Source organism: Leopardus geoffroyi, chromosome A3 (assembly GCF_018350155.1).
Source record: "Leopardus geoffroyi isolate Oge1 chromosome A3, O.geoffroyi_Oge1_pat1.0, whole genome shotgun sequence".
Taxonomy (NCBI): Eukaryota; Metazoa; Chordata; class Mammalia; order Carnivora; family Felidae; genus Leopardus; species Leopardus geoffroyi.
Window position 1 is genome coordinate 82,940,619 of NC_059336.1, and position 12,327 is coordinate 82,952,945.

Here is a 12,327-nt window from a genome sequence, read left to right on the forward strand (position 1 = left end):
CTGGGCCACATCCCTCCCCTCATCCTTGGAAGACATGGGCAGACGGGCTCACTGTCCCTCCACCTCTCCACCATGATCCCTGCCATGACTCTTGACAATTTCCTTATTCACACAAAGGATCCGTACAATTCCTTGGCCTCTCAGTTTCTGGAACTCTTTTCCAATGCCCTTCTCTTACACCCAACCTCAGGTACCCACGCCTACCTCACACACACGACCTTGTCATTACTAATATCTGCACAACCTCCTTAACCTCAGTTTCAAGCATCTTGCTCTCTAGCTGCCATTTCTCAACTTTGCAGCTCACTCCCTCCAAATTCCTGTAATTCTTCACCTCTCTGGGAACAATATCTCTTGCTCTGACCACCTTTCCCTTTCCCCCTTCCCCACATCCTTCATGTTCTCACTTGACTCACTACTCAAGTTCCACGGTCTATCACGACACTCTTTTGTATAAAACATAACACATTGTCCTCTCTTTCCCCACCGTAATGCCTGGTGAACCCCAACCCCGATGAAATTCTACTGTCTACCCAACTCCATGCCCCCACCCAGGCTGTTGAATACTACTTTGGTCATAGGTCTAGTTTTAGTCACTAACCTCAGGCAGGGAGCTCTTAAGTGCCTCCCAGTATCCTGTTACATTTCTCTGATCCGTCCCCAAGAAGACAATTTCACAGGTCCACCTACCCTGTCCCTCTCAGATAATGGATGAGCTTCCTTTAATTTCCCTGTGAAAAATAGGCAGTCAGAAGGGACCTTGTACCTGCGCCCACTAGCACGCCTATTACTTGTGACCAGTATTCTCTGCCTCTCCTCTAACTATGGCTAAAGCACCCAGGACCCACACCAAGCACCTTCTAAAGGTCCTAACAGTGCCCAAAATTCATATTTCCACCCAGACCTCTTCCCTGAGCAGATCAAATGCCTAAGGATTTCTCTCCTTGGGTGTCTAATAAGCATCTCAACCAACATGTTTCAGATTGAACTCTTCATTCTCCATACCTTATCCTATTGGTTCTCTCTTCAAAATATATCCAGAATCTACTTTTTACTACCTCCGTCGACACTGCCCTGATCCCAGCTGCCAACACCTTTCAGACTATTTCAACAGTCTCCTAACTGGCCTCCTTACTTCCACATCTGCCCAACTTTCTATGACGATAGAAAGGTGAGTCAGATTATGATACTCTACTCAAACAAACTATACAATAGCTTCCTACATTACTCTGAGTAAAAAGCAAAATTGAACACTTACCATTCTCCTGCTTGCTCATTCTACTTCAGTCCCATTGCCCTTGTCCTCCACATTAAGCACACTTTGACCTCAGGGCCTTTGCACTTGCTATTTCCTCACTCTTTCCCCCATATGCCGACTTAGCTCATTTCCTTATTTCACTCAGTTCTCTGCCCAAGGTTATTTTATCAGAGAAGATTCTTTGTCCACTTTATATAAAGTAACACCCTCCATCGCTCTTAAATCTTCTCATTCTTCTTCGTCTTCCTACATGTTACTAAAACAACATCTGCCCTATTTGCCCACTTTTGCCAACTAGAATGTAAATGCCATAGGAGCAGTGCCTTTGCCCTTTTTGTTCACTGCTCTGTCCCTAGAGCCTACAACACTGCTTTATGTGTGTGTAGTAGGCTAAGGAACAAACGGGTAAAACACATTTTATAAACAGATGAAAAAAATTATTCTTAGCTAACAAAATCTCTGAGAAAAAGTAGAGCCTTCAATATTCATTTGCTTATGAGCCACAATAGCTTAATTGGGACAGGATAAAGATTAACAAGAAAACTAAATTTAATAAGCACATGTTTTCTATCGTCAATCCATCCATCTCAGGATTCAAACCCATATTCCTTTAGATCGAAGACATCAGGAACATTTGATAACACTTGTGTAGATTAGTTACATGCAAACAATTTGAGAATATACCTTCCCCCCCACCCCACCCCATTCACTCTAGAAAAATGAAGGGTCCCCAGGATTTGTAATTCTCTAGTATGAAACACAGCTTTCTCAAATCTTCTGGGAGTATGCTATGGGTTCATCCCAATAGGAAACGGCCAAGGCGAGTAACTGAAACTCTACACACCTCTTGTGAAAACATGCTGTTTACTTTTTTTGTGTTGCAGCTGTGTGTTCTCCCTTCCTTTGAGGAGATTAAGTAAACACGAAAAAGGGAAGTTTGCGTTATATTGGTGCCATAAACTCATTTCCAAAGAGTATTCATTTATTAGAGACTAAAAACAATACCTCACCCGTTGGCTTCTAGTCTACAGGGGCTGTTCATTTTGGCCTTTGCTCGCAGCCTGCAGCATCCTCTTTCTTGCCCTAATTCCTCTTGTGGCCCTTCTCAAGAGCACAGACTTGTCTGATGGGGTGTGTGTATGTTGGGAGCAAGGGAACAGAACGCCCAGCAACCCATCTCCTCTGGCAACAACTCCATCAGCCAGCATTAACCGAGGCATCTGGCTATTTAAAACAAGGCAGGGGATAAAGTGTTGCACTAAAAGCTGTGAAGGATGTCTGGATAATCCAGCTGCATGGCCACTTGCCAACTGCTTCCTATCTGTGGTGTATTTATGTTACTCAGGCACTTCACCCCACCCAGAACAGAAATGACAGTGAACTCTACTACCACAAAGGTATAAAGGAGGAAGACTCCCTTCCCACCTTCCCCTCTCTCTTTCTGGAAAGAATCAAACAACATGTTTAAGCCATATGTTGGGTTCGTGTGGGGGAGGATGGAACAGGAAAGGCAAGGGCAGATTCGTTTTTTAATGTGCACAGAAAATGGTGGTGGTATGCTTAAGAATTTCAAAAAATGCTATTATTGTCAAAAATAACACAATTTTAAGAAAATGCTTCTGCAAGCAGCAACCGCTAAACCAGTATAACTGATTAGGAACTGGTAAAGTTCCACACGTGGATCCAAACACCAACTGAATGGAATCCTAGTGTCTGACCTTGAGCTAAACTGCCCCCAAAGACTCAGTGTCCTTACATATGGGATTTGACTACCATTACCCAAACATTACCATATTCTTTCGGTGTATTATGAGTAAAAGTGGCTTTTATGAATTGAACTGGAGATCTGCCATTTAAATGTGGTTTCTTTAAGGAAAAAGCTTTGCATTCCCAACATATGGGCTTAGCTGTAAAAATAAGACTTGTCCTGTGATCACTCCATGTGCAAAAGAGGTAGGTGATATCCTACGGTAGGATGGGGAGGCAGGGTAAGAACAATTCCAAAACTAGATTTTTATGTGGGGGTGCTGATGCACAGCAAGCTTTAGATCTCCGGCTTTTGTGTTCTAAGCTCTCTCCAGATTCAAAGTGGACCCTGTGTGGACCTTGTTACAGAAGTAAACAAGGTAAACAAAGGAACTGTAGGAAAGGGTGATGAGGCAGCATTCAGAGCCAGACAGGTCCAGCAGTGCCTTGACCTTCTCAGATTCTCTCATTTGCAAAAAGCAGAGATGGGATGTCCTGAGGGTTAAAAGTAGTGCTAGAGGTCAAGTGCTTGATACAGACAAGTTTGGTAAGTTGTAGCCATCATCATTATTTTTGCTGAAAGCCTGACTTTGATTACAAAAAAAGGTCCTTTAAAGACCAGCTCCCCTGGCCACTAAGAGTGGGTTTCCAGACTGCCTGCCTTTTTCAGCTATCAGACAGCAGAGGAGCGGGCCGTCAGGCTCTTGACAACAGAAGAAAATCCAAAACGGACCATCAGCAATTATCAATGCAAATCAGATTTATAAAGACCTACTTTGAGCCTACATTTCAGGCACACCTGTAGCGGAAAATAATTCCATCTGCCATCTGTGAATTGGCCCTGTGCTCCCACCCCTCCCCCATGCAGCTCCAGAGATGGAGACTGGAACTTTTATGTACCACCCCCCCCAGCTACTTCCCGGCCCCCTCCTCACGGCCAGCCTTCATCTGATTACAGGGCTCCTGTATCTCTCCATTATGCTAAACATTACAGCTAACTTCCTCCCCGCTCTCTTTTCCACCCTTTACTACTTCACCAGACCTTGAGAGGGATTAACCAAGATCCTAGCCTCTCAGGCTCCCTCTTCTACCTGGCACAACCACGGGCCGCCAGCTGAGCCAAATATAACACAAGTCCTTCAGGGGAGCCAGGCACACTCTTTACTGCATTTGTATCCCGCACCCCACTCCACCAGTCACCATCGTGCCTACAGATTTACAAAGTCTGACTTCATTATTACATACGTATATCAAGTTTTGTATGTATGTAGAACACATAGTGTATATGAAATATGTGTCTAGTCATTGAAAAAAAAAAGAATCAACAAAGTATTTCAGAATCAAATGTGTTCAAAAGCCCGATATTGGTCATATTCTATTTAAGCAGGTTTCGTGAGTGGCTCTTTCATGAAACATCAACTACTTAAGATTTTTTTTTTTTTTTTTTTTTTTTTTTTTTTACAGGGGACTGGTCTCGTTTCATAAATGTGTATGTTCCAAAATTATAGGCAAGGAAGTTATACATAATGTAGGTTTGTGCTGGGTGGTAACAAGATGTTCAGCTCTGTTCCAGCCACTAAAGGTAGGACACTTGCTCTGCCCACTTACAGGTCTGCCTACGTGTGGACTGCTTGCACAGTTGGGCCATTATAGAAAACAGCGGTAAGAAAAGCCCACTGAAGATGCTCAATCTGGCAGCAGCCAATTCTGGCAAAGGCACCAGCTCTCCTCTCAAATGCTGATGAGCAGGCACTATGAAGCATGGAGGGAATTTTCGGAACATCAAACGTTTGCTCATAAAGAGAGCCTTTTGGGTGATGGTGGTAGTAGGTACTTGTCTTAACAATGATTAGGGATAGTCTTCACCCAGGAACCAACAGACTGAAACCCAGGGGTCCTGTGGGGGATAGAGAGAGGGTGGGCGGCTGGGGGGTCCGGGTATGGGGCTGGGAATAGGTTTTCCTCCTTTACTATGTGCGGGCTCAGAACCCTTGAGTGAAAATAGGAGAAAATGTTTTAGGAACCCCTGGTATAGTCTTGCATCATAAGGCAGTGAGTTCTGCTGTACACAAGGTCACTAGAGCCCTCCATGTCCAAGCCCTACCCTCACCCAGAGGGGGAGATATGGGACACGTCCATTCTCATCCTCAGATGCCACGTATAAACCCAGCATCTTTGTTGTTTATGCTACCTAGCTACGCTGAAGCATATAAATAGACCCACTCACCCACACACCGTTTTCTTCTGCACACAACACAAAGGGTAGCTTTTTCCACTATTGTGAAGGACACTGCCAGCAAGACTGGTGTTTGAAATAGGAATGATTGCTACATTGGTAGTATTTAAAAAATTCTTTTTTAATGTTTATTTCTTTTTGAGACAGAGACAGAGTGCGAGTCAGGGCGGGGCAGAGAAAGAGGGAGACACAGAATCCAAAGCAGGCTCCAGGCTCTGAGCTGTCAGCACAGAGCCCGACGCAGGTCCAAACTCATGAACCATGAGATGTCATGACCTGAGCCGAAGTCAGCAGCTCAACTGAGCCACCCAGGTGCTGACTGAGCCACCCAGGCGCCCCTTTTCTATTGGAATTTTATTTAAAAAAAAAAAAAAAAAAAAAACTCCTTTAGAAAAACTACCACAAACTCGTAGTTTATAAGCCAGTGATTCTAGGATTCAAAATAAATACCCATACGCTGTTTACCAAGGAGTGCTGATTTAGCCTGCTATGTGCCTCTATAGTGTCTTCCTTTAAGTTACAATTCACTGTAAATAGACACATCTTCTAATCTTAAGTACTGCTTTACACTTTCCGGCCATAAGAGCCAGAGCAGCACGTGCACTGAACATTCTGGCACATTCTCTCTCACATGGGGCCAAGGCACCTGCCCCGTGGATGTCCTCGGGAATGGACGTTCTGCAGGGCTGGCTCAAGTGGAGGGTACTGGGCAGTGTGCCATTCACCACTCTGCTCCCTCTTTCTTCGCTGCTGTGTCCTGTGACCCACAATAGCCACGAAAAGGAAATGAAGCAAAGACAAAAAGGAACAAAGATCAGGACTGGAAGTTAAACTCATAAGCTTTACCAAGGCTTAAAGAGGCCTTTGAGGAAATAGTTGAGGAAATACCAGAGGCAATTAGGGATCCTCTGACGTCCTTGCAGCCTGGGAGCACTGACCTGGGAGCACTACTGACACTTCTAACGCGCCGGAGAAATCTATGGCTGGCCAAGGCGAGTCAGAGCTTCCGTGCACCTACCTGGGTGATAGCTTCAATTCTAGGGGCAAGCCTTCATGGCCTGTGAACAGAAGGTGGCGGTGCCCATAGCAGTGTGTGGGCATGCTAGCCATTACTTTTGTGAGTCTCCTGCTCAGCAAGGTTTACAGAGTTATATTAAACTCACTCCACTGGACTGTGTGCAAAATGAAGTTTTTCATTTCACCTCTGACTTTTATCGCCTGTAGTCTGAACAAGCATAAATCTTCCACAGGAAAAGAGTGATTCGGCTGGATTCTACTTATACTCGCAGGGTTTTTGTTTTTGTTTTTTCCCTACCGTAAAAATCTTTTGATTTTACTTATTTAACATATCAAATGTCTTAGGGATAGAATTGTAGTTTTTTAAAGAAAACAAAACTTTCCCTCCCAACATTTCAATTCAGCACTTAAATTCAGAAGCCACAAGAATGCTAAATATATACTATCCATGATGATGAGCTGCCTTACAGCTGGGGCACAATAAAGATAAGGCGTTGGGGCTGTTCTGCTAATATATAACCTCCAACCCTAACACGGAGCAGTTTTAAACCCGGATAATGAAGTGCTTGCTGAAGGAAATCTTAACTTCAGCACTGGAAAAGGCGATCTTAGAAGTTGTATCTAAGACAGATTTTTTTAAATGACTCTTTGGCAACCCTCCCTGTGTCGACAGAACTTTCCTGAGCAAGTACCTCTTGGGGTGAGGAATGCACGTAACTAGAAGAAAGGCCCCAATGAGGTCAAGCTTGAAGCAATGGGGCAGGACAGGCTTGGTAGTTTATTATGGGGCAGATGCATAATCAGTGAAGAAAGGAATCATTTTTCTTAAAATTTGAAAACTATTTGCTCTAATCCCTACTAATAGCAGAAATCCTAATTTCTCTACCCTAGGGGAAATTAGGGAACTGGAGACTCCTGGGCACAAGTCCTCAAGTCCTAGGGTGGGTTTCCTGGTCAACCACTTGGGACCTCTGTATCCTTATATGTCAAGTATCTATACAGCGGGTAATTAATTACCTTAATAGCAGGCTGTGGAATACACTTTAAATTATTTGAGTTTTAAAACACTGGTTTTAGGACATTAAACAACAACAGAAGTAAATATAATTTTTAAATAAAAAACTATAATTCCATGGAATTCAACAAAATCAAAACCATCTTTTTTTTTTTTTTTTTTTTTTTTTTTTGGAAAAGATTTCTTCTCTGAAACTTAGCATCAAATGATTCTCTGCCCTGTCACAAGTGAAGATTATACTAGCACAAGGGGGATAACTCACATTTAGACTCTTGTTTTCCAGGCATATCAATACCAGACAAGGCTTCCAAACCCAACCGGACATGTCACCAGTCGGCCTCCTCTCCTCAACCTGTGCACCTAGGAATCTCATCCACTGTACCCAGTTACCGAAGTAACAAGATAACACGTACATGGATAGGTGTGTGTTCTATTTTAACATTAATTCTATCACACATCATGCACAGGTTCTTAAGTGGTTAAGTTAACGTGGGAATTTCAGGGTCAGACAAAACATTTTAGCCAATTACGGTAAGATTTTAACACAACAGTTCACCTAACGTTCTGGACATCTATTGAAGATTTTGCAGGTTTTGTCAAAAATCACCAGAGAAGGACAACTCTTGGATGTGGGTAAATTACTTAAAGAAAATTTATTCAACCCAAAATAGAATGAATCTACTTCTTACAGACTGGAAGTTTCTATACTGAAGGGCTGAATTTCTGGGTGATCACCCAGTGTGAAGCAGGGGTGAGGGAGGCCTGGGAGGCGAGAGGCCCAAGTCTGAATCTAGGTTTATGATTTTACTTTTATTGTCGGCTGCTTTGCTGAGCCCGGAGTTCAGTGGAGTTCATAATTAATCAAGATCAAAGGATTGCCAGCTTAAAACAAACAAAACAACCCACCCCTGAAGAATCCTTTCTTCTTCTCCTACTTTTTACTCTGAAAGCAAGAATTTTCTTTGAATTTCCCTCTGTTTTACACACCCTTCCGAAAGTGGTATTTACAATCCACATTTAAACCCCCAAAGGCCAGCTAATGGAAATGTTCGATTACTACAGAAAATGAACTCTCACCACATGAAAGTACACACGTAACAGAAAAACTGGCACTTCAAAACACAAATGGCAAAGGGAGTTGTTTAAAGTTAATAATCTCCAATTCAGGTCTTTAAATTGCAGCCCTTGAACTTCCAAGTCCGACTTTCTCGGAATATCTTTGGTTGCTTTCTCACTGAATTGGAGAAAAGAAAGGAAGAGTGGACTTAATGATCGGCATGCTGAAATGTTTAGGGAGAAATGCAGTAGTATCTGCAACCAGTCGGAAATACATTAAAAAAATAACACGGAGTCTTGGATGGAGGGATGGACAGATACATACATGTGCGACAGAGCAAGAGCAGTAACATGCTAGTTGCAGACAGGATATAGTGAGTGTTGGTACACTTGTTTCAACTTTTCTCAACAACTGAAAACTTCCATAAAGATGAGAGAGAACATTCATAGTGCTACACTATTCTAAATGGCGATCAACACTAAATCAGAAGTTGCTGATAATGGTACTAAAGTCAGGTTACCTCTCCTCATGCAGTCCAGCTCACACTTCCCACTTTTTACTTGCCACTCCCCACCCCGCCGACCCTAAAACAAACCCCGTGCTGAAAAGGTCAGGAAATTACTTTACCAAACTATGTTTGTTACCACCAGTTCTAAATCTACAAAATCCTCTACGAGCCAGTCCTTAATAAAACCTGCTCTCACACAAAAGAAGGTGATAATTTAGCCCACAAGGAGGAAAGGAAGTCAGCATGTGGAGCTAACAATATGCTGGCTAGATTTTAAGAGCCTCCCTGCTTCTGTCCCCGACAGATCTATTGGACAAGGATGCCCTTTCAGGCGGCAAGAATTACCAATTCATTTATTCCCTTTCTTCTAGGATTCTGCCACCTGCTTCGACAGAGATGAAGAGCTTAACACACAAAGAAAGAAAGAAACAAAGTACACGCAAGGCATCTGTTCTCCCTGAAGAATTCTGGATCTCTTCCTTTCCCAGGTAGAGCCCAGGGTACAGGTGGGCCTACAGGTGGAGTTTAGGTCTCCAATCAGGATTAGCAAAGAGCCACACAAGTAAGTTAGACATATACTTTTTTAAGCTAGAGAAAAAAAATAATCACAGAAACCATCTACTGGACCCCTCACTTAGAAAAATTGTAATTCAGACAGGAGAAGGGACTTGTTCAAGGTCACTGGCATTGGGAACAAATACAGGACTAAGATCTCATCTCTGTAAACAGCCCCTTCCCCCACTTTTTAAAGAGAGGTTCTATGTTGTGGCAAAGATTTCCCACATCTAACTTAGGTGATCTAGAGGATATAAATTATTCTCATAGGTCTCTTCAAGCTTAATGTATAGGCAACTGATTGTTGGAGAAATGGAGGAGGTATCGCTAATAACACAGCCACGTAAAAAAAATGGCACTGTTGGGGAGTGGGGCTGGAAAGTCCTCCTTGGCTTGGCAACACTTCCCAGCAGCAGAGGCAATCTTCATTTTCAGATGGCCAGTCTAGCTAGTTTCCTAGGTCAGCAGACATGACCTCTACTGCACATCTTCTTCTCCTTTTTGGGTGAGACACCCCAGACTCTAAAATCTGAGAGTGAGCCTCAGTTTCTTCATATGTAAAATGAGGGGGTAAGGGCCCAATGATCTTTGAGGTCCCTTTTCAACTTCGGCCCCCGTTTTAACTTTTGTGGTTGTTTCTTTTTAAAGGGCCTTAAAGTCCTTCAGCTCTGCCAGAGGGCTTAAGCAAACTTAAGCCACCCAAATATTCTACAAAAGCAGATCAGAAATCATGCAGCAGTAAAATGCAACCAAAAATATATTTTGATTTGGGGGGAGAAAAAAACCCCTCCAACTACAAAGACCTGAAACCACAACAAACTAACAGATACGTTCTCTCGGTACAAGTATTATTATGCAACTATAAGGTTCCCAGGAGCAAAATGGGTCTATCAAAGTATTTCTAAAAAACATGAAAATGATGAAAATTGTTTCAAGAAGTTTAGTAAGACCTCTGAATAACGTAGGCACGATGCAGCCATCTAGCTGGGTTTACGCATCCACAAACATGAGATTCCCTTTAGCCACATGGAAGAAAATCCCCAAGACATATTTATAGACCAAATGCAGGCAAAGAGAAGAAGAGGGATGTACTCCCTTTCTCCCAAATAGTTCATCCTCTATGTTTTATCAACTGACTCAAGACAGATGTTCCAGTACCAAATCTTCATTACCTTCTGAGAGAAAGGGAAAAAATGTTAGGAAAAGGTAATGAATCAACTGCCTAACTTAAAAATGGGGAGAGATATTTATTACAGACTTTTGATAAAGCAACTCTGTGCACTTCAAGCTTCATGTTTGGTCCAGGCTCCTTTGAGGTCACAAAAGAGTTCTGATCTAAAAATTTTCTTGTAAATCAGTTTTTTGAAACTGGAATGTATTTTTCCCATAGGAAAAACCAAAACCGGTTGAGCACCAGGATTTCCAATCTAGTTCGTGAGAGCCTCATCAATTCCTAAAATACCTGAATCATAGTTATATTCCCAAATGGTTTTGATTGCCTCCTAAGAGTGTCCTTAAATAGGAGCTTCATTCCCGGGGCACATGGGTGGCACAATCAGTTAACCATCGGACTCCTGATCTCGGCTCAAGTCATAATCTCAAGGTTCATGAGCTCAAGCCCCGTATCCGGCTCTGCGCTGATGGTGCAGAGTCTGCTTGGGATTCTGTCTCTCCTCTCTGACACTCCCTGCTTGTGATCTCTCTCTCTCTCAAAAGAAATAAATAAACTTAAAAGAATAAAAAGTAAAAGAAAAAAAGAAGCCTCATTCCCGACCTTCAGTGGGACTGGCCAGTTCTATTTAGTTCTGGAGCTAAAAGGGTTCCTGTCTGGGTATGGGCTAGGGGAGAAAGGGTAAGCAAGGAGGAACCCCCAAACTTCTGATTTAGGCTTCATCAGGGACCCCTGGAATTTGGCACCACTGGACCCTGACCAGCCCTAAAAAGGGCCAACCTGATGATCATCTGCTAATAACATTGAGAAATCTTTCACTTAGGCAAGCAAGCACACAAACCAAAAGGAAAGCACTTAAGTTAACCCAGCTCGCAATGACTGGTTTAAATGCAAATGTAACAAGCGTATCAGTATCAACACTATAGTTTAGGAATTCCAAATTAGGTGTTACTGGGGAAACTGCTCTTTCCTTCCACGGTGGCAGCGACTGTTGCTGAACAATCAGAAGGGCGGGGACAAAGCAAGTTTCAGGCTCACAGGATGATCATGCAGCAGCAGATTCTTGACTAGTTCTTCACCACAACAGAGACAGGATTTGACCTACGAAGGCAATTTCCTTCCGAGTTATTACAAAACAGCTGTCCACTCAGTACATGTGCTTCCATTAAGTTACTCTCCTGCCATAAAAGAACGGGGCAAAAAAGGAGAATGCCAACACCAACTAGCTGCCAAGCTTGCTCACAGTTTAACCAAGTATTCTTAAAATATTATTTCATTTATGGGAGAATATTCTAGTTTCATTTCAAAAAGAACTTCCAGGGAACACTAGAGCTGTCCCCACATGACAAAGTCTACCAGCTTGTGGAAGGACTAGAAACTGTTTTATTACAAGACTCACAATCTTCACAGATAACTGAGACCTTTGGAGGCTAAGCTGCTGAACCGGGCTTCCCTGACCATCACCAACATGCATATTCCACGGAGCCCAACCAGGTGGTAGGTCATGCATTCAGTGGTGGCTGAAGACTACTGCCTGAGGCAGGGCAACCAAGTGGCCACGGCCAACCACCCAGAAAGCTTTACTGACAAGGTGACGGTCTGTACAGCCAAGCCAATGTAATTACGCTACCTTGAAGTCATGCTGTCACTCTTGGCTGCCATTTAATATTGGAAGAAAGAATAAAAGGGCCCCTGTCTTAATGTCATTCAAGAGGAACTACCCACAGCTCGTTTCATTCACCAGTGTGCTTCAGCCACCTCCTA

The 12,327-nt window shown here is 43.0% G+C and overlaps 1 protein-coding gene across 3 annotated transcripts in view; it reads right to left on the minus strand.

Annotated features, from left to right (window-relative positions):
- Positions 1 to 12,327, minus strand: part of SPRED2 (sprouty related EVH1 domain containing 2) — a 115,010-nt gene that overhangs the window by 35,441 nt on the left and 67,242 nt on the right. Inside the window, exon 1 of one of the 3 annotated variants that reach the window (XM_045446261.1) lies at positions 2,269 to 2,315. The exons of the other annotated variants lie outside the window; for them this stretch is intronic. Coding sequence (XP_045302217.1) covers positions 2,269 to 2,300 — 32 coding nt within the window. The 5' untranslated portion in view covers positions 2,301 to 2,315. Of the gene's footprint in view, positions 1 to 2,268; positions 2,316 to 12,327 lie in introns of those variants that run through there. 3 annotated transcript variants of the gene reach the window in all.